The sequence below is a fragment of the Nymphalis io genome, chromosome 5 (assembly GCF_905147045.1).
Source record: "Nymphalis io chromosome 5, ilAglIoxx1.1, whole genome shotgun sequence".
Lineage (NCBI taxonomy): Eukaryota > Metazoa > Arthropoda > Insecta > Lepidoptera > Nymphalidae > Nymphalis > Nymphalis io.
The window spans coordinates 122,686-142,948 of record NC_065892.1 but is presented as its reverse complement, the minus strand read 5'-3'; the positions used below and the strand labels follow the sequence as shown (position 1 = coordinate 142,948).

Sequence of the window (20,263 nt, the reverse complement as noted above, 5' to 3'; positions counted from 1 at the left end):
TTAGAGTTTACAGAAAACTTCCTACCTTTGTTGTCTGTATAAATTGTACACGTTTGAAAGTAAATATTGTAACGAATTTAAAACATTTTCATACATAGCTGATGTCATTGCCGTATTTGTAATTACGAGACACATCGGTACGTGCGCTGTTTGTGCAGCTGCGGCCTTCAAAGGTCGCCACGGCTCACAATAAAGACTTTTGATTTTACCAATTCAGGGCAGGGAGTGAAGCAGCTTTCACTGATAGTTCGGGTCGACCCGGGCCTCGCTACCTTCGGTTGCGTATGAAACAAACGCATATTGCATGCCACGGTCCGGTCGGGGTGTCGCAAGCGCTGGCGTCTCTTATACTCGAGTAAGTATTCAAAATTAACTAAGACGTGGCGCCATCAAAATTATACAATTTTTATCTCATCGAATGTGCTATCGGAATTCTTTCTGCTTTATACACTTCTCAAATATCTTTATTTATTTTAACGCTATCAAGAGCTTGGAAAAAGTTCAATAAAGGTGCTGCTATCGGAGCTAAACCGTCTATCGATCGCAACCCAATAAATACGATATTTTGTTTGTATTAGTCTTATCAATCCCTTATCGAAGTAACAAATAATATGCAATATTCGATTTTGCTCACACTTTGCACGCGTAGCTAAACGCGTGAGGCAAAGCTACCGATGTGCGAATACAAATTTAGGTATTAATTATTTGAAACATTGTTGTAATTTACGTAAGACAATTTTAATTGTAATTTTTTATTATTCTTTACTATTATTTCCATGAATATGGAACTTAATCATAGCAAATTTTGTCTTTTACTTTCCGTATATAGGTATATAGATACACCCCTCCACTCCTGATTGTGTTTTTTATAATATACAATATAACAACTTACGCTTACGTCTTTTATTTTACAGCAATATATATTTAATAAATTTACTACAAATATTTGAGATAAAAGTATATAAAGATTTGTAAATTAATAAATTGTACTTGGACATTTTTATTTCGAATTAAAACGTTAAAAAAGAATAAGTGTTTTAAGAGAGAAATAAATATTTTTATTTGTTCTACTTAATGACGTAAGCTTCAATAATTGCGGTGGAGACGCAGCTTTGCAAATATCACAAACTTAAGCAACTTTTGTTTGGATTATCGAGTTTTCGTTCCATTCGTTGTTTACATTGAACTGCAGCTCTTTATCCCTAACAACAACCAAAAATAATGAATACTTTGCGTATACTTCATGCCAGTCAGTATATTATTCGTCCGTCAAAAACGTCATTTTCTCAGTGATATGTAGAATTTTCAGTCGACATTATTGCGACCTCGTATTATTTTTGTAATCGTGGGCGGTAACGTAAACTTGGCACTTCGCACACGTCACTGCGCGTTCGCCACCTCGCCAGTCTCCCGTAATATCTGTCCAGAATTTTTCGTGTTACAGTTTAAAAGTTGTATAACGAATTATGTAACACCGCTGTAATGTCAATAACCCCCAAAATGCAAAGTGAGAAGTGAAACCTTGATGGGCAAATATAGAGCGCTTGCGAAACAGTTGGCGGGAAGCCATACAATGATGTGTGCGTGTTGCCCCCCATTGATAACACTACTTTGAAATTATTACTATCGAGCTTACAGATAATGTGACATCCCAAGATAACGGCGTCGGTAATTAAATAATCAGATTATTAGCATAAATATTCCGCCTCTTGTCACGACTCTAGCGGAACTCGACGCACTGAAAAACATCTATGTACCTACTTAATAGGCACATGTTCTTTAGGTATAGACACAACATTCTGTAATCTTTTAATTTTGTTTTGTAATTAGTATTCAGTATATAATATTCCTATCATTCAGTATGTGATCCGTGATCAATTAGTATGTGATTTTACAATTAGGCGTTTTGTAGCGCAAAACAAGTACTTACATACTGATTGCTAATCATTTATGCGAAGGAATAAAAACACTACAAATCCTTAGCACTGCGACCAAAAAACAACAAAATTCACGATTTTAAAGCACCGAATCAAATACGAAGTTATTAAACCGATGTATTGTAATAAAAAAATATCATAATAGTATATACAAGACCAAAGTCAAAACCCATAGAAAACATCGACCTGTCTAGTACAAAAATTTTCAACAAGACGTTCAAATTATTATTATTTATAGTATAGAAGTAGGTCAGGCTGATGTATTTTAATTATGTATTAACAGATGAAAAACTATCTGAAGCATGCGCTGCAATACTTCTTTGTTAAAAAATATATATATTCACTAGTAATAGTAGCAGAAACTAAGAGTCAACAAAAACTATACAGTCTCAAATCAAACAGATTTTCGGTATAGAATGTTAGTCGAAACAAACAAAGATATGCATTAATATAAATATATATATAAGTAATGTTGTAGTTGAATATGATCCTCTGTCTACAAACGCAAGTCTTCAAGTCCACACGGCGCATGATATATCTATTATGGTATAAAATTAGTATTGTTCCAGACGAGGACTTGGCTTACGACCTAAGAATGAGCAAAACGGATGTGCACGATTGATCCCGGTGCCATATTGGCATGTTTATGAATGGCACGTCCACCCGCCGGCCGCCTCCGAGTGTACCTATTCACTTTACTCATTGATAGCTTGACAAATTTTACTGTTTATAATAAGTACCAACTTTTGTGATTAAATATGTCGTAGTTTTATTTATATACCGATTATATTAACTAACGTTATTTATATTTCTGTGTTAAATTTCAAAGTTACCAATTCATAAACATGAAATGGTCATGCCATTGTAATTCCGCCTTTCGAAATTAGTATACAAAAAAGGGAGCCCGCGGTTATACGTACGTACGTATGGGTTATGATACAGATATGAGTAAGCTAAACCCTGACCAGGCGAGGCGACCTCTGACTCATCAAGCCAAGCTCATGGCAACAAAAACTTTAAAGTATTTATCGAGGTATTTGGTCCAGCGAGCCGCCGGTCTGCCGAGCGACAACTGGACAACACCTTAAAATATCTTTCGACGTGTTCACTCACGATTAAATGTTTATTTAACAGAGCCTTAAGACTATCGTCTTCAATTGTTGAATCGAATGTCAATAAACCAACATTGTGTATATCGAATGCATTCGTTCCAGCACATTTTAATGCAAAACATTGGTTTTCAAACAACTAGGTCAAATTACTATTGTGTACCTCAATTGATAAATCACAGAACCACTAAAATTAGCTGCTTATCACGAAGTATCGTTTGTTTGTACGCAGTTCCAGTTCTCCACAACGATCTGACGCGCATCGTTTCCTCAATCTCAAAACTCGTTTACACGATTCACAACCTTCGTGATTACTGATTAGACGCAAATAAAATAAATACCTAATGAATACAGAATGTGACTCATCGTTTAGGTACATTAAATGCTCTGCACTTACGGACCAAATCAACGCGCTTTAAAACATTTTATATATTCACCCATTAATTTTATCGGTTAGTTATGACGGAATTCGAATAATTTATTGCATCGAATATTCAAAATATGTGCCAGGTAACTAGGCCAATCAATTATTATGATTGCACAAAGTAGCTGTAATCTGCAGCTTCTTTCTTTCATTGATGGGTAGGTAACGTAAATATAAGTAACATTGGATTCTTGAAATTTACGAGAATACAATTTATTGAATTATGACGCGAAAAATAAAATGTCAGTCAGAGCAACATCAGCATCATAGTGTAATGCTTAATTACATCCTCGGAGGTTCACTGAATGTAACAGCAAAAGTATTATCTCCAAATTATCAACACTAGCCATCTATCTCTAGACACGAAAATTATTGAAATGCAGAAGAGAAGGGAACTATTACAGTGCAGAAGGAAAGGCGCAGACTCAGTCATATTTACTGCTGTATTCCTCACTCACATAGCGGGATAAGACGGAAATCCGACTCAACCGGACTAAGAACAGTCACAGGAAAAATGACCTTACAGTTTGTATTTTGAATTAATATAAATTAATTAATAGCACAGAAAGCCTAATGTTGTGAGCAGTTATAAAAAGGTAAAACAGAAATAGTAAAACATTAAAAGTCATTAAGACGAGATGTTGTCAATTTATTGATGTGTTAACGACGGTGAAATATTCAGTGCACAGCGCGCGCACATTGTGTCATATTATGTTTATTTATACACAAGGAAAGGAAATCACAAGGTTACTTCACGTGTGCATCTATCTGTCACATAGACACCATGTCCGTTCAGTAACTAGGTTAAAAACTTTAGTAAAATTCATAGAAATTGACTTTCCAGATGACGTCGTTTATATTTCAATTAAAATAAATAGAAAGTTATGAGATTTCGTAATTCTAGGAAGATCCTATTTTTTAAATTGACAGAACTAAAAATTGTCAGTCACATAATAAACATAACAATATTGCTCTGTCAAAAGCCTTTAATGTTGTGTGTGTGTGTGTGTGTGTTAATAAATATAATAAAGGTCTAGTAGCACCTTTTTAGGCGGAGTGATGGTGCTGGTAATGGTTGAAAAAACGGGTAAACTTAATGTTCTATGCGGCTCTGACTCTTATAACCCTTGCTTTGCACCGATTCGACGCTGAGAAATAATTGATTAGTTTAAATTAAATTGGATATATTTAAATAATGATTACAAATACTGTCACCAATATATTTATTTTCAATTTTTCACTTTAAATGTAAATTATTAACAAATTAGATTTTGTAATAACTAATTTTCTATTTATCAAGTAAATTGAAATCAAATACAAGTAAATACATTAATGTCAATGTTGTACTTAATAAACATTATTGGGGTCAACTATATTAGATACCAGTTGTAAATATAATTATACTATTATATCATCAGACGTCATTAATAATTATATTTGCCCAGACAGACCAAACCACAACATCTAAGTGTTTCCACATAAGAACATTGTTGTGTTTATATGACTTTATCTCGTACATACGGTGCATAGGTAAGTTACAATAAGCATGTGATATTATTTACTGAGTTTATTTCGCTCAAACCAAACGACGCAATAGGTCTATCAAATAATTAACATAAAGATAAACCGCATTAACACATCTGCTTCATTTGAAACCGGTTGTTATTCCATTACAATATTTATAAACACCGTGCATCTATTCGCATTTCCTATTTCCTTATTATCCTTTGTTTGTAATTAACAAAGGACTAAACCGATGCATATCGTTATGAAATTTGTTTTAAATTAATATTAATAGGTACCATTCTGTAAGAAAGAAGTAGTAAAATAGTGTCATACTGCACTAACATTAGGTTCGCAGCGAATATAAGTAAGCTCAGGTCGATAGGTATGTATTACAAGATCAAAGGGCTTGCAAGTATGAACGTTTTAAAATTCCCTTTTGGTTTGGGCCGTTGCACTCCGCCTGGGACTCGTCTAACCGGCCCACTATCAGTACGCGGTTCGATTCATCGCGCCAACCCGTGGCCAATACTGGGATATCACAAATCGAAACTGCGGGCCATATCCAAAGGTGCAGCCATGAACACAGGAGACTTCACAATAATTATGTAACAAAAAATTGTTATGAACTTTATATATTGCCAGGATTAATGAATACGTAATATATTTTTACGACATCAGCTTTCTGTGTAGTTTTAACGAGGCTAAGTATTGTCAAAACTATGTAAGGTTATTTGCTGTGTTATTAATTAAGTATTAGTTTCAATCTAAAACACTATTAGAAACGTATTATGTCCGTAGAAGGTTCGGTTACTCTTTAAATTACTCCATTATTATTTAATTATTATTTTTTATGAAACTAAAAAATATATCGCATTTCATTTATAATTTTTAATTACTACTAGTGTAAATTTCCAACTCAAATTTTTATCGTGAATCAGTAAACTAAACAAATCCGCTGCCCACTTTGCCCGAGCGAAACGACTGCTTATGCAATGGTCCTGATCTCGAAACCAGCTCTAATCCACCTAATAAGAATATTTAGATTGCCTATTGTTGTTTGCATCAAACTTAATTTAGTTTAAAACTAGCTGTTACCATCACATAAAGTAATACATACATTAATTGTTGCGTGAATCAAATATATTAAGGAAACATAATATACCTTAATGTATACAATATATAGACACTTAATCACTGAAGATAATTAAACTATTAAGCGTGTGACATGACTGATGTCCTTTATTTAATTCTAATAAGTATATTTGAATTTATATAATCATTATACGAAAACCTCTCGAATTTCCTGAACATTTTAGTCGTAACAAAATCCCAATTTAGCACGTTACCAACGCTATCGATTCTGAGAAACAGCTGTTTATTTTAAAACCGCGGTGCGGTAATACAATATTCGCGAGCAGAATCTCGTCCTAGAGAAATCGCGAAGGATACTCACTTCGACGGACGATCGCGTCAATAAGGATAGATTCTTCACTCGGCACTATCAATCACTGGTTCAAAACACGGCGCGCAAACGTTTCCAAATAGGCGATCGCGCTCGCAAGATATATTTAGAGCGGTAACACGACACCGGGCGCGGGCGTCGGTCGGTCGATCGTGAGTGTACGGCGGGCTTCGGCGCGCGAGTGCGGCTGCGGGCCCGAGTCGCGAGCCGCGCCGCCTCCCGTCCGCGCCCCGCGGAGCTGCCTGCGGGGCGCGGCCACGCAGCCTCCGAGGACGATACCCTCGGAGCAGCCGCACTTGCATCCCTTTGTGCACGAACCACGATATTATTGAAAGACCACCGGTCTCTCCGAATTGAATATTTGCAATCGTAAGCATTTTAACTAAATGTGAAAAAGAGTGCGATTATAAATGTACTATAAGCTTAGAAGATAAAAATAAAGTGCAATAAGTACGCTCGCCTTTTTCTGTTCGTATGTTTATATGAAGATTAAATGTTGAAAAACTTATTTGCAATACTATTTTTAAGTAGGTACGAGTAGGTTCTTACAGTTTTAATGTTTTCGCTACCTTTAATTTGCATTGCATTTAAAAATATAAATAAATGTGAATGTGTAAAAAATTTATAAACATAAATATGAGAGTTCAAAACGTAAACTATATTAATAAAATTAGTAATATATTTTTATTTTAAAGTTTTTTAAAACGAGTTATAATCATTCTAATATTAAGTGGCGGGAAAATTAAGAGCGCTTTAGAATTTACATAATATGATAATAGTTAAAGTTTGTTTGTATTTTCAGAACGGACGGTAGCAATATATTATAAATTGACAGTTGTCTCGTTCGTCTAGCTGAATAAAACTGCAGATTTCGAGATTATAGAGGTCCTGGGTCGGTTTAGTAAAAAGCTATGGTTTTTTTTGTCAAGAAATTGTCAGTATCCGAAATTTGGAGGTAGCAGTCTTAACACTTCGTGAGTCGAGAAACGCGTAAGGCCGTTGGGCCTATGTCGGAACTCTCTGTGTCAGATTACCATCTCATCGCATTATGAGAGTGAGAGAATCGAGAGTACTTCTGCGTTTGAGTTACAATGTTTAAAATTGTAGATTTTGTAAGTAAAAACAATCATTACTTCAAGGCCGGATTATTCATTCGGCGGTATAGTCAACTGCTTAGGGGCCCTGCAGCTCAGGGTTTTTTAAAATTCCTTGTTTATAAAATTGGTGAAGCAAAATATCTCCTATTTGAAAAGATTGTTAGTGTTACATAATACATACAATAATTCGTAATATATTTAGTAATATTTTTTTCAGCCTTTTGCCGTCCACTGCTGGACGAAAGCCTCCCCCATAGAACTCCAACCATCCCGATCTTGGGCAGTCCGCATCCATCCCGAACCTGCCACCTTTTTTAAATCGTCGGCCCATCTTGTCACAGGGCGTTCTACACTACGTTTGCCTAAGCGTGGGTCTCCACTCCAACACGTGTCGGCTCCATCGGCCATCAATGCGGAGACATGACCAGCCCACTTCCACTTCAGCGAGCTAATTCTAAGCGCGATGTCGGTGACTTTAGTTCTCTGGCGAATGTCCTCATTTCGGATTCTATCTGCCCAAGCATCGCACGTTTAGTAATAAAATTAGTATTTAGTAATAAAATATCGTAATTATAAATAAAATTGTGTTGTAGTAGAAAAAAATATATTTTAGGGAGTTGGAAAATGGTAAAGGGAGAAAGCGTGTTGGTCAGGAGCGGCTCCATGCCTCGTTGGTCTACTCTAGTAGCTGGATGTAAGGCCGCAGACGCGGAGGTCCTGGGTTTAAATCCCAGGTCGAACACAAGTGTGCGCACTATAATATGTCCTGCGCAGTTGGCTAACCTCTCAACAACCTCTGCTACATTTAAACGAACTCATATTAGCATACATTATACCATACATTATTATAGATCTCGATCAAGACGAAATCGGTCGGGAGGACATCATTTTTTTTTGTAAGAGTGGAAACGTGCAGGAGGCGCACCTGATAGAAAGTTGACTAATATTTTTTACAATGCCGATGTCTATGGGTACCTACCATCAGGTGAGACATTTGCCAATCTGTCGAGAATCTACCTATTTTAAATAATTATGAAAAGAAAAAAATGGTACAAAATATTATAGGGTCACGAAAAAACCTATAATACAAAATATTATAGGTTATTTTCGTGTGCGCGCATTTGTTTATGTTTACCCAATAGTCAGGGGCCATCTGAAAATCAGTGCTGTGCATTAGCACAGCTTATACTGAGATGAACCCCTTGTTACCTACACTGTATTCTTTAAATTTCAATATCATGGGAAGGGGATAACTTTGTATGAATTTAACTCATACGAAGTCGGTGCGGGCAGCTATTGTTAATATATAATAATTTTATCCTGGGACATTATTCACACCCGGCAATCAGATCCCAAACTAAGCAGAGCTTGTACTATGGAAACCAGACAACTGATATACTACTATTCTTTTGTAAATACATACTTATATAGATATTTACATCCAGACAGCAGACTCAGGACAAACAGACATGTTCATGCACACAAATGTTTGCCCTGGGTGGGAGTCGAACCCACAACAACCTTCGGCGTGAAAGGCAACTATACCAACCACGATACCGGCCCCTCTATATAATATATATAATTGCATTGTAACACTAGGGAGTGGTTGGCCCTTAACTCACACATGTGTCTGCTTACATACGTTACCTATATATTTAACGGTTCAACGTTACTGCCTCAAAACATAGATGTAGAAGAGCGGTAGTGGGGACAACCGAGGATGGACACTCACCAGCAGGGACAGGTGACGGTTCTTGCGAGGCCACAGCGTCTGTCAGTGAGCATGAAAATATCGAAATTGCGTGTTTTTTTAGAATAAGATTTCCGTCGTACAACCACCGCAGCACAGATGGCACGCAATATCACGACGGATATGGCCCCGGTATCGCCAGAGTTGCATCTTGTAGTGTTGAACCTTAGCTCATAGATACTGGTGATATAATATCACCATTTAAAAGTAAAATAGGTGTTACCCATCTAGTCGGGCGTTGTGAATTTTATATTTATTATTATTTTTTCACACGACAACAATGTACTAGTTTAGAGTAAGAGCAATGTTCCCGTAGTCAGATATTAATTGACGACTTATTATTTTAACAATTAAAGAAAGGTCAACAGAAAACCTATATCGTGTTTGGTGCTGCTGTTGTTGTAAGATAAGTAAGGACATTTATATAACTAAGGAAGATAAAAGAACCAAGAATTGACCCCTGACGCACCCCCGCATTGTCTGCAGCTCCTGAAGATATCTTGCCAGTTACGTCAATCCTACGAATTTAATTACTTAGACACGAAATCAGAATATTTAGAGCGGCTTGCCTAAAGTGTTGTTAGTTTTAACAAAAAAAGAATGCATACACGCCAGCGTCTCTCTTATAGAGCTGCACAGTTTGTATATTTGGAGTCAATACAAACAAAAAGGCTTTCTAGCACGTCTAATGAGGAAGGTTTATTTACTGGCGGCAGGGCTTTGTGCAAGCTCGTCTGGGTAGGTCCCACCCACTCATCAGATATTCTACCGCAAAACAGCAATACTTGATATTGTTGTGTTCCGGTTTGAAGGGTGAGTGAGCCAGTGTAATTACAGGCACAAGGGACATAAAATCTTAGTTCCCAAGGTTGGTGGCGCATGGCTATAAGCGATGGTTGACATTTCTTACAATGCCAATGTCTAAGGGCGTTTGGTGACCACTTACCATCAGGTGGCCCATATGCTCGTCCACCTTCCTATTCTATAAAAAAAAAAAAGACTACATAAGTTCATGCCAAGACCCAATGAGTTATACTCTTATTTCAACAAAAGATGTATCACTTGTGGCAAATTGATATTTAGTAAAAATACATTTTTTTTTAATTAGACTGATATTATATTCTTAATTTTTAGTCAAAAATATAAATAGGTAATAAAAGATTTTGAATATAAAAGTTACTATATTCACCGCTCTCGACCCATACAACAAGTTTATTCCTCGCACACCTCATTAAAAACTCTATAAAAATAACTAATATAATATTACTCCTCCTCCACCTCGTCGTCTGTTGTAAACTCGCTCTCGTTGCCGCCCTGGGGAATTAAACATGCTCTCATTAATAAACATTGTAAACTTATACGAATATCTTTAAGAGGAGCCTTCAGTTATTCGCGGTCTGCACAGAGCCTTGCTGAACACCACTTTTTAAAAAAGTTTCTTAAAGTAACGAAAAAGTACAAAAATTGAAATTATTATTGTAATATGTTTTACGTGTTTTATCATTCTATTATAAAAATAAAAAAATATATTGATAAAACTAAATCATACAAAACTTCACACTTAATTACGCCTTTAGTCACGATTTCATGTTCAACAAAAATAAATAACAGAAACGCACTTTTCCTCACTCCACTATCGAGATTATGACGTCGTAGTCTAAGTCGATATCGTCAAATAAGGGGGAGGAAGAGATATGTTTAACTCTACAAATAAATAAAACCGAAGTGTCCGTCTGTGATTGTACTTAGAAACGTGTATTAACTCGTTGCCGGTAAGAACGCTAATCACCATCAAACGGTGACGGTGAGCGGTAATTATAAGTAAAATTAAGTTGTCGGTACACAGGTTTACATTGTTGCTTCAAATAATAATCAGGCGCTCCAACAGTGATTTCAAAATGCCGCCCATTTATAAGTCAAAACCGTAGAATCCGGGAGGGCAGTGCAGTGTACACCGCAATCGCTCACCTCGTCGTTGTTCTCCGAGTCGGAGTCGCTGAGGTCCCACTGCGGGTGCTCGGCGGGCACGGCGGCCGCCCCCTTCACGTCCAGCTTCATGTCCTGCTCCTGCTCCATCTTGATGTACGAATCTGAATCGAGACGGGAGTGTTACACGCTTTAGAAACTGACTTTACTGTATTGTCCTATATGTGTGTACAGTCCGGTCGCGGTGTGTGTGTGTGCGTGCGCCGTACCTGAGCGAAGACAGCACACGAAGGTGTACCGTCCGGTCGCGCGATGTGTGTATGTGTGTGTGGGTGTGTGTGTGTGTGTGTTTGTGTGTGTGTGTGTGTGTGTGTGTGTGTGTGTGTGTGTGTGTGTGTGTGTGTGTGTTTGTGTGTGTGTCTGTGTGTGTGTGTGTGTGTGTGTGTGTGTGTGTGTGTGTGCGTGCGCCGTACCTGAGCGCAGACAGCACACGAAGGTGTACAGTCCGGGCCAGCGCGGCGCGGTGAAGCGCAGCTGCAGCTCGTGTGACGACACGAGCGCCGTGACGTGCGCGGGCGCCGTCAGCAGCGTGTTGGACTTTCGGTCGCAGATGTAGCACCACCAGTACTCCTGCTTCTCCTGCGGACAGTGGTTCGGTCAAACTCGGCTATCCAGCGCCGTGACGTCACGTCACCTGACAGTTGTGGCCGACCTTACCGATGGGAAGTAGGGGCAGTGCACGGGATGCGAGCTCTTGGACCTTCCCTCGAGTCGCTCTCGTTTCTGTATCCGCTTCTGGAACTTGTCCCACTGGTCGTCGTCCTCTGCGTCGGGCGCGGACTTGTCTCCGGAGCCCTCGCTGGAGGAGCCGGATTCGTCGGAGCTGCCTTCGTCGGACTCCTCGCCTTGACCTATCGTTAAGCTATGTCAGTGTTTCTGTTTTGAAAGATTTACATTTATAAATATAATAAAAAATATATACTCTATTCTTTAACATTATTTTTTACAATCGACTCAGAATCCACTGTTTTACAATCGACTCAGAATCCACTGCTTTTTGTGCTATTATTACAAATAATCTTGATTTAGAAAAGCTATAATTGTCTTATAAACATTAGCAAGATCAAATCGTAATTATATTTGAGCTATTATTATTTTAAGAATTAAATTATTTTTAGTAACTCGATCTATAAACAGAATCTCTAAATAAATCTTTAAATCCTCTCACCTTCGTCGTCTTTTTTCTTTGGTTCCTTATCTTTAGACTTTTGTTCAGTGGCAGGGGTCGCCGGTGCTGCCGCTGGTGTTGGCGCTGGTGCCGGTGCTGGCTTGGCTTGTTGTTTGGGCGCTGGCTTTTTACTCTTCTTAGCCGGCGCGTGCTTTTTCTGTTTCATCCAGACTGGTCGTTTTTGCGCATCCTTTTTGTCATTTTTGTCATTCTCTCCCTTCTCCCCGTTTTCTCCACCGCCATCCTCGTCGTCCCTGTAAGATTGTTAAAAGTAATTAATGATTGTGTTATGTGTTATTTAATTATGACACAGACTACATTCTCTCCCATTATACTTTTTATTTAGTTATCAATCAGCCTTAATTTATGTTTTTACGCCATCAGGGCTAAACCACAGAACCAATTTTGATAAAGTTTGGTATGAAGTAAGATTGAACCCCAAGAAGGACATTTTAATACCTAACAGTTATCCCTGTCCCCCTAAAACGCGAGCGAAAGCTAGTTTATTATATAACAGGACTTACTTCATAGTATTCTTTTCTTTAATACTTGTGTCTCCAAAGAGCTCCTTCATGTTAGTCCTACGGAGGAACACGGTCACCGTTACTATGGCGCCGGCTGTCACTACTGTAGAGTTCTCATCGTCGATAACTGCAACATCATTAAAATGGACTTGTATTTTCTATCCAATTCTTACTTGTCCATTAAAAAATAAAAAACAAACAGCCCAAATAACAAGCAAACAAAAACTTGCGTGAAAAAGTTATGCGTACCTTCAGTGTTAACTTGGAAATGGATGTAAGGCATGTTGCCCAGCACTTTCATTACATCGTCAAACTGTTTGTCATTTAAAAATCTAAGAACCTGCCTCCTCTCTTCACCAGATAGTTGAGCGAGTTGCAACAGAGATTTGATAGGTTTTTTACGATTTACAAAATATTTTAAGTGGTCGTCTGTTATATATGGCAGCTGCAGTAGGGGCGATTTTTTATCCCATAGTCCCTGAACTATCATTGGAGATAGCTTCATGCAATTTTCGATTGTTCCTATGGTTGGTAAACGAGGTACTGAAAAATAAACAGAACACAAAATTAAAATAAATTAATTATAATAAATTGATCACATAATTCTGATAATACTAGTGATAAAACTTGCACAAAATGCATAAAAATTTACTGTGAAATTATATAAAATCAATATATATTTGTAAAGAACTTGCTATAAAATTTCTTTGACTCACTTCTTCTAGCGTATGCAAGAGCAATGAGCTGATTAACACAATTCACCATCTCCACAATGAGATCTGGGCAGCGTGAAACGATGTACCGCCGATCGACCTCTAACGTGTCCTGAGGCAGGCGCATGCGCAACAAGTGCGCGTGCAACAATGCTCGAGCCTTAATACTATAAGGCCGACATAATGGTTGCTCCTTATTTTTTTCGCCCAAATTTGGCAGCTCACGAAGTAACTGTAATTAAGCATTTCTATTATGGAATGAATTACACATTCTTCTATCTGGTTGCTGATTGATCAATTTAATCCACACATTTTGTAATGTACATATGTTTAAAATATAAATAAAACCTTTTAGTTAGGTAAGAAAAATAAATTAGTTTTAAGAAAATCCATTTTGATATACATAAGTGATAGAATCTCCTCTTGCATTAATGATTTAACAAAATATATGCAATCTCAAACCTTTCATTTTTTTTATATGATATACTTTTATGAGAGTAATCATAAAAGTATAGACTTACTTATAAATTGACAAATTAAAATGAAATTAAAATTATTAGTTTAACATTTTAAACATTAATACATTTAATATAATATGTAAAAAAAATCAATCTTAAATCATACCATAGGAACTTCCTCATTATCAGTTATTCTCTCAATTATTTCCGAGTTGTGTCGTCTATCAAATTCACATGATGCCGCTAAAATCATCAAAGCTCTCTTTAAAGGCATTGAAGGTGTTTTATGACAAAAATAAAAATACATTTGTGTTGTGTCTAACAACACTTGTTCTCCTGAAAACCGGATGGAGCGATACCACCAGGTACCAACCTGTAATTAAATTAAGTTAAATTACTTTCGATATAGAGCCAGTGTAGTTAATTGTTTGTCACGTGTATGTAATATTAGACAATACAAATATGATACATACTGCTGTAGGTAATGCAACCATAAACACTAATGCATACAGTCCTAGCACCCACACACTGTTTTCTTTCTCTACGATCCAGCTTGGCAAAGCAATACCAAAGCTCATAGCTCCAGGCCCATCTGGGTTGCCATATTTCTCCCAATTTCTCCTTGCTTCGTCATCTGTTAGAGCCTAAATAAACATTAATTGTCGCTTATATTCTTTTAATATTGTTCTTATACAATGTATACATCTAATGATGACTTACACTAAATAATATCCTCACAAAAAGCATTTATTAAATAAATTTGATATGTACACTTTTTTTTAAATAAATGTAACATATATGTATATAAATTAATAATGACGATACAGTTCAATGTTAGTCCTTAATTAAATATTACCAGAGTTATTTTCAATGAAAATCAGTCATATTAATTATTCAAAACTTTACACAACTTACTTGATATGCTTTTGTTAATTTCATAAAAGCTTTTTCATCTCCCGTTTCCTTATCAGGGTGAAGTATTAATGATTGCTTACGATAAGATTTTTTTATTTCCGCTTGTGTTGCTCCGGGAGGTAATCCTAATATTTCATATGGGTCAAAATTAGACATCTCATAATCAAATTGGGAGACTTTAATAGCAAGAAAAGCGAACAGTACCCATCCTGAGATAATTGCTAACATGATAAAGAAATTTTTAACATTCTTATATGGTTGGGACTGTTCTATGATAATTTGTTTTTGTATGCAACTTGGACACTGACATAGTTCTGCTTGTTTGGCTGGATCTGGAAATTTAAACGGAGGCTGATAAATACGACGTTATCACATAAAATATCAACGCGACAAATTACATGCACCGTGAATAGTAACGTGACTTGAAATCTTTAATCAGTTAATATATGAAATCAAGTCTGATACAAATGTTATTCACAGAAAATCAAACGCTAATAATAATTTAAGCAGGAATTCTCGAGGAATATTGATTATTTCATATATAAGAGCAGAACTTACCTTCTTTCCTTTTTCTTGGCCAATAATAAAATGTCGCCGGCACTAATATTAGCGCAAGGAATGATAAAACAAAATAAAAGTATGTTGCTCCACTTTCATCATATTCAAATTTTTGTCCGCCCATTTTAAATTATTTCCATTATATGTTTTAAATAAGAGAAAATTAGTAAGCACCGCGCTACAAGAACAACGGTAGCCTCATAGCCTGACGTGTCAATCGTGTCATGTCATTTATAATTTTACAATTATTCATACCTATAGTCTATACTACAGAGTAGTGATGTACCCATTACACATTGGTTGTAAATTGTAATGTCAAAAGCATAGAAGAATATAATTTATTAATATTAATAATGAACTTTTTTACGTAGCAATAATTGTCTTACAATAACAGAATTTAGTAAAAGGCTTGATAATTACCCCTATCATTTGGAGAAACGTGGCACAAAAAGTATTAACTTGTTGTTCTAATCAAAATAATATCTATTATAATCTGGCAATACTGTTGATACATATATAATAACAATTGCCAATTATTTTCCAATTAACAATAACAATTAATAAATACATATACTTAAAAGTTTTTTACATATTAGTCACAAAGTTTCAATTTTTTGATGTCGAGTGTTGTATTGACTAACAAAATAAACTATTTAAGTCTTTCTGAACTTTAGTCAATTAAACTTCGACCCATTTCAGCCGAAGGTTGCCAAAGCCGAACTAAAGATTCGATCGGATATAATAATTAATAATATTATTAAAAATTATTTCTATGAATACATGCGATGTACGATTGTGTTAGTACGGAAGATTGTCGAACATTGATTGAGAGATTGCTTATATTTTTTGTTAGGTCACATTTAATTGAACTCTCCGGTCGTGTCGGATTGTCGTCTTATCGGATTAGGTAACAGAAAGTGCACCTGTGAGGCACCCTCACCATCACAATGTCTTGAAATTCACAACAGTGTGATTTCTAAGGCTTTTCCTGCTTCGCACAATTATTCTGTGAGGTTTCACAGCTATCGCCGGCGACTTTTTTGAACCGATATGACCTTCAAGAAAAGAGCGTACACATTCCTTAAAGGCTGGCAACGCACCTGCAAGGCCTCGGGTGTTGCAGGTGTCCATGGGCGGCGGTAGTCACTTTCCATCAGATGAGCCTCCTGATAGTTGGCCCTCTCTAACAAAAAAAAAAAACTATAATACGTCCTGCACAGTTGGCTAATTTCTCTTGAGTTTGCCCGCCCGGTCCGGAGGACATAATTATTATTAAAGCTCTAAGGGCATATACATATAAAACATACGCCGTGCGTATTTTTTCATGCCTTTATTTATTATTAGGTTATGTTTATATTTTTTTTTTATACAATAGTTCACCACCACTCATAGACATTGGCATTATAAAAAAATATTAACCATCCCTTCTATCGCCAATGCGCCACTAACTTTGGGAACTAATTTGTTATATCCCTTGTGCCTTTAATTACACTGGCTTATTCGCCCTTAAAACCGGAACATAGCAATTTTTTATTGAACACCTCGACATTTTTTTTACTTTTTGCGTCATTATACCAGTCCTAACTTCTAAACGAGAGGTCCGATTAAAAAAATTTAAAGAGAAATTACATGTATATAATCAACCTTTATTAAAAAGCTATTTAATTGCATTAGGATTGATATATTGACTAATTTTAAAAAAAATTATAAAATTTAAAAAGGTATTATTAGGACCTTGGGTTACGTTTTTGCAATTTTCTTAGGGATCGTTATTTTTTTTTAATAAAATAAAGTCTACGTTACCCACTTACACAGAAAACTTTCCACAAAACTGCTATAAGCCACATCCTCTGATAACAGACATGAAAAATTCTTTTAATTAAAAAAAAAAACCTTTTTTAATTGATAATGTTCATATTCAAATCCGCCGTGGAGTACCGGCTTAGAATAGTACTCCCCCAATCTCATCCCGTGGGTGTCGTAAGAGGCGACTGAGGGACGGGGAAAAGGGGGGATGGGCAGCAGCGTCCCCCCTCCCATAAACATCTTACCCCCTACTGCGCTCGCCAACACGCCTGCCCAGCGCGGCGAGTATGGGCAAACCACCTCCCTAAATGGCAGATGCGCCCAAAAAAAGGCCCCCAGTTACCGGCAAGCCCGCTAGGCCCGACCAAGGTAGCGGTCGCGGTATCGGCAGGGCAGGGGGTGCTAAGAATCACCGGTTCACGGCAGGCTACCGTATAAAACGACTGAAAATGGCAACGTATAATGGACGCTCGATGAGGCTGGACCATCACCTCGCCGAATTAGAAGTAGAGTTAAGTCATATAAACTGGCATATACTGGGGTTATCTGAAGTCCGAAGACAGGGGGAGGACACGATAACTCTAGAGTCCGGTAACTTACTCTACTTCCGCGAAGGTGATAACCTCTCCCAGGGTGGTGTCGGTTTTCTAGTCAAAAAGGATCTCATTAGCAGCATTGTGGAAATCAGTAGTGTGTCGAACCGGGTAGCGTACCTTGTCCTAAAACTTTCCGACAGGTACTCCCTGAAGGTTGTACAGGTATATGCGCCAACTTCGACATACTCTGATGATGTGGTCGAAGCGATGTACGAGGACATCGCAAAGGCCCTCAACGACACCTCGAGGGCCCACTACAATGTTGTTATGGGAGACTTTAATGCTAAAGTGGGAGTACAAGATAGCGGTGAATCGAAAGTCGGACCTTACGGCTTGGGCTGCAGAAATCACAGGGGGCAAATGCTGGTAAACTTCCTCGAAGCGCAGGGGCTTTTTTTGATGAATTCTTTCTTTCAAAAGAAGCCTCAGAGGAGGTGGACCTGGCGAAGCCCCGATAACGTGACAAGGAACGAGATAGACTTTATCATCTCGAATAAAAGGCACATATTTAGAGATGTTTCAGTGATCAACAGGTTTAATACCGGAAGTAATCACCGCTTGGTTCGAGGCACTCTAAATATCAACTTAAAAGCCGAAAGATCGAGAATGATGAGGTCTACTCTCCGACCTACCATGCTCCAAGCTGCTCAAGGCTCCGAAAAGTTCCAAATGGAACTTCAAAATCAATTCACCGCGTTGGAAACCATAAGCAGCATTGATGAGAGAACCGACACGCTGGTCAAAATACTGCAAAACACATCCCGCAAGTGTTTTCCGCCACAGAGAAGAGACAACGCACCAAAACTCTCTGCTGAGACACTCGAGCTCATGAGAAAACGACGAGAACTACCATCGTTTTTGTCAGATAAGGCCTTAAACCGAACAATAAAAACGCTGACGCGACGCGATCTCCGACGCTCCAATACCCGTGCCATCAAGGCTGCGATTGAGCAAAATCGGGGATCGAAAGTGTTCGCTCGCAAGTTTGGGAGGCCGCGTCTGACAAAACTTAAAACTGAAAATGGTGGGGTCGTTACCTCTAGGCCTGAGATTATCGGAGAAGTAGAGAGGTTTTATGGGCAGTTGTTCTCTTCAAGATCGGATAAACCCATGGGAATCAGTATTGATGACCAGCGCGCCCCTCTTATGCGCCATTACTCCGAGGAGCTCCCGGTCGTTGACCAAGGAGAGATTAGGGCGGCTCTAGAACAGCTTAAAAACAACAAATCTCCGGGAGATGACGGAATCACAACAGAGTTGCTTAAGGCAGGCGGGACTCCGGTCCTGAAAGAGCTAGCAAGCCTCTTTAATTCCGTCATCCAACATGGCAAGACCCCGGAAACGTGGAGCGGGAGTGAGGTGGTACTGTTTTTCAAGAAAGGTGATAAAACCCTCTTGAAAAACTACAGACCAATCTCCCTCCTGAGTCACGTGTATAAGCTGTTCTCAAGAGTCGTCACGAACCGTCTCGCCAGACGACTTGACGAGTTCCAGCCCCCAGAGCAAGCCGGCTTTCGATCAGGCTACAGCACCGTGGACCACATCCATACTGTTCGGCAGATTGTGCAGAAGACCGAAGAGTACAATCAGCCGCTGTGTATGGCATTTGTGGACTACGAGAAAGCCTTCGACTCCATCGAAACCTGGGCAGTGCTCGACTCATTGCAGAGATGTCATATCGATTGGAGATATATCGAGGTACTGAGATGTCTGTACAACGCCGCTACAATGACTGTCCACATCCAGGACTGTAAGACGAAGGCGATCCAACTGCGCAGAGGGGTGAGACAGGGGGATGTAATATCCCCGAAACTGTTCACCAACGCGTTGGAAGACGTTTTCAAAACGCTGGATTGGACTAGGTATGGAGTCAATGTAAACGGCGAGTACATCTCACACCTTCGATTTGCCGACGATATCGTCATCATAGCAGAGTCGCTGGAACAACTCACCGAAATGCTGCGTAGCCTAGGCGAGTCTTCCCGGTGTGTCGGTCTCGGCATGAACTTGGACAAGACCAAGGTCATGTTCAATAGGCATGTCGTGCCGGGACCGATATACGTCGAGGGCAAACCTCTCGAAGTTGTTAGTGAATATACCTACCTAGGACAGATTATACAAATCGGTAGGAACAACTTCGAGAAGGAAGCCGATCGAAGAATTCGCTTGGGATGGGCAGCATTTGGCAACCTTCGTCAAGTCCTCAAGTCGTCTATACCGCAATGTTTGAAGACGAAAGTCTTCAACCAATGCG

At 38.2% G+C, this 20,263-nt stretch overlaps 2 protein-coding genes across 7 annotated transcripts in view; both read right to left on the bottom strand.

Annotated features, from left to right (window-relative positions):
• LOC126768778 (PDZ and LIM domain protein Zasp) overlaps positions 1-6,655 on the bottom strand; it is a 39,019-nt gene extending 32,364 nt beyond the window's left edge. For 4 of the 6 annotated variants that reach the window (XM_050487076.1, XM_050487081.1, XM_050487082.1 and 1 more), the window contains exon 1: positions 6,430-6,654. The gene's annotated coding sequence lies outside the window, so the exon portion shown is untranslated. Of the gene's footprint in view, positions 1-6,429 lie in introns of all 6 variants that reach the window. The other 2 variants (XM_050487080.1, XM_050487078.1) reach the window with 1 other exon arrangement.
• Positions 6,656-10,446: 3,791 nt separating this feature from the next.
• On the bottom strand, positions 10,447-15,830 carry LOC126768783 (translocation protein SEC63 homolog). The gene is made up of 12 exons (XM_050487095.1): positions 15,608-15,830; positions 15,050-15,381; positions 14,608-14,778; positions 14,301-14,507; positions 13,680-13,908; positions 13,213-13,506; positions 12,964-13,090; positions 12,440-12,693; positions 11,929-12,122; positions 11,685-11,850; positions 11,254-11,375; positions 10,447-10,599 (listed from the first exon to the last, which is right to left on the bottom strand). The coding sequence occupies exons 1-12, from the start codon at positions 15,729-15,731 to the stop codon at positions 10,549-10,551; spliced, it is 2,271 nt and encodes a 756-aa protein (XP_050343052.1). The 5' UTR covers positions 15,732-15,830; the 3' UTR covers positions 10,447-10,548.
• Between the last annotated feature and the right edge of the window lie 4,433 nt (positions 15,831-20,263).

Bases quoted from the DNA above. Each gene is read 5' to 3' on its own strand.
- LOC126768783 (XM_050487095.1), bottom strand. From the start codon at position 15,731: ATGGGCGGACAAAAATTTGAATATGATGAAAGTGGAGCAACATACTTT. The intron at 12,694-12,963 runs GTAAGTCCTGTT...ACAATCTTACAG, and splicing joins AAAGAAAAGAATACTATGAA to GGACGACGAGGATGGCGGTG. The intron at 12,123-12,439 runs GTGAGAGGATTT...GCTTAACGATAG, and splicing joins AAAGAAAAAAGACGACGAAG to GTCAAGGCGAGGAGTCCGAC.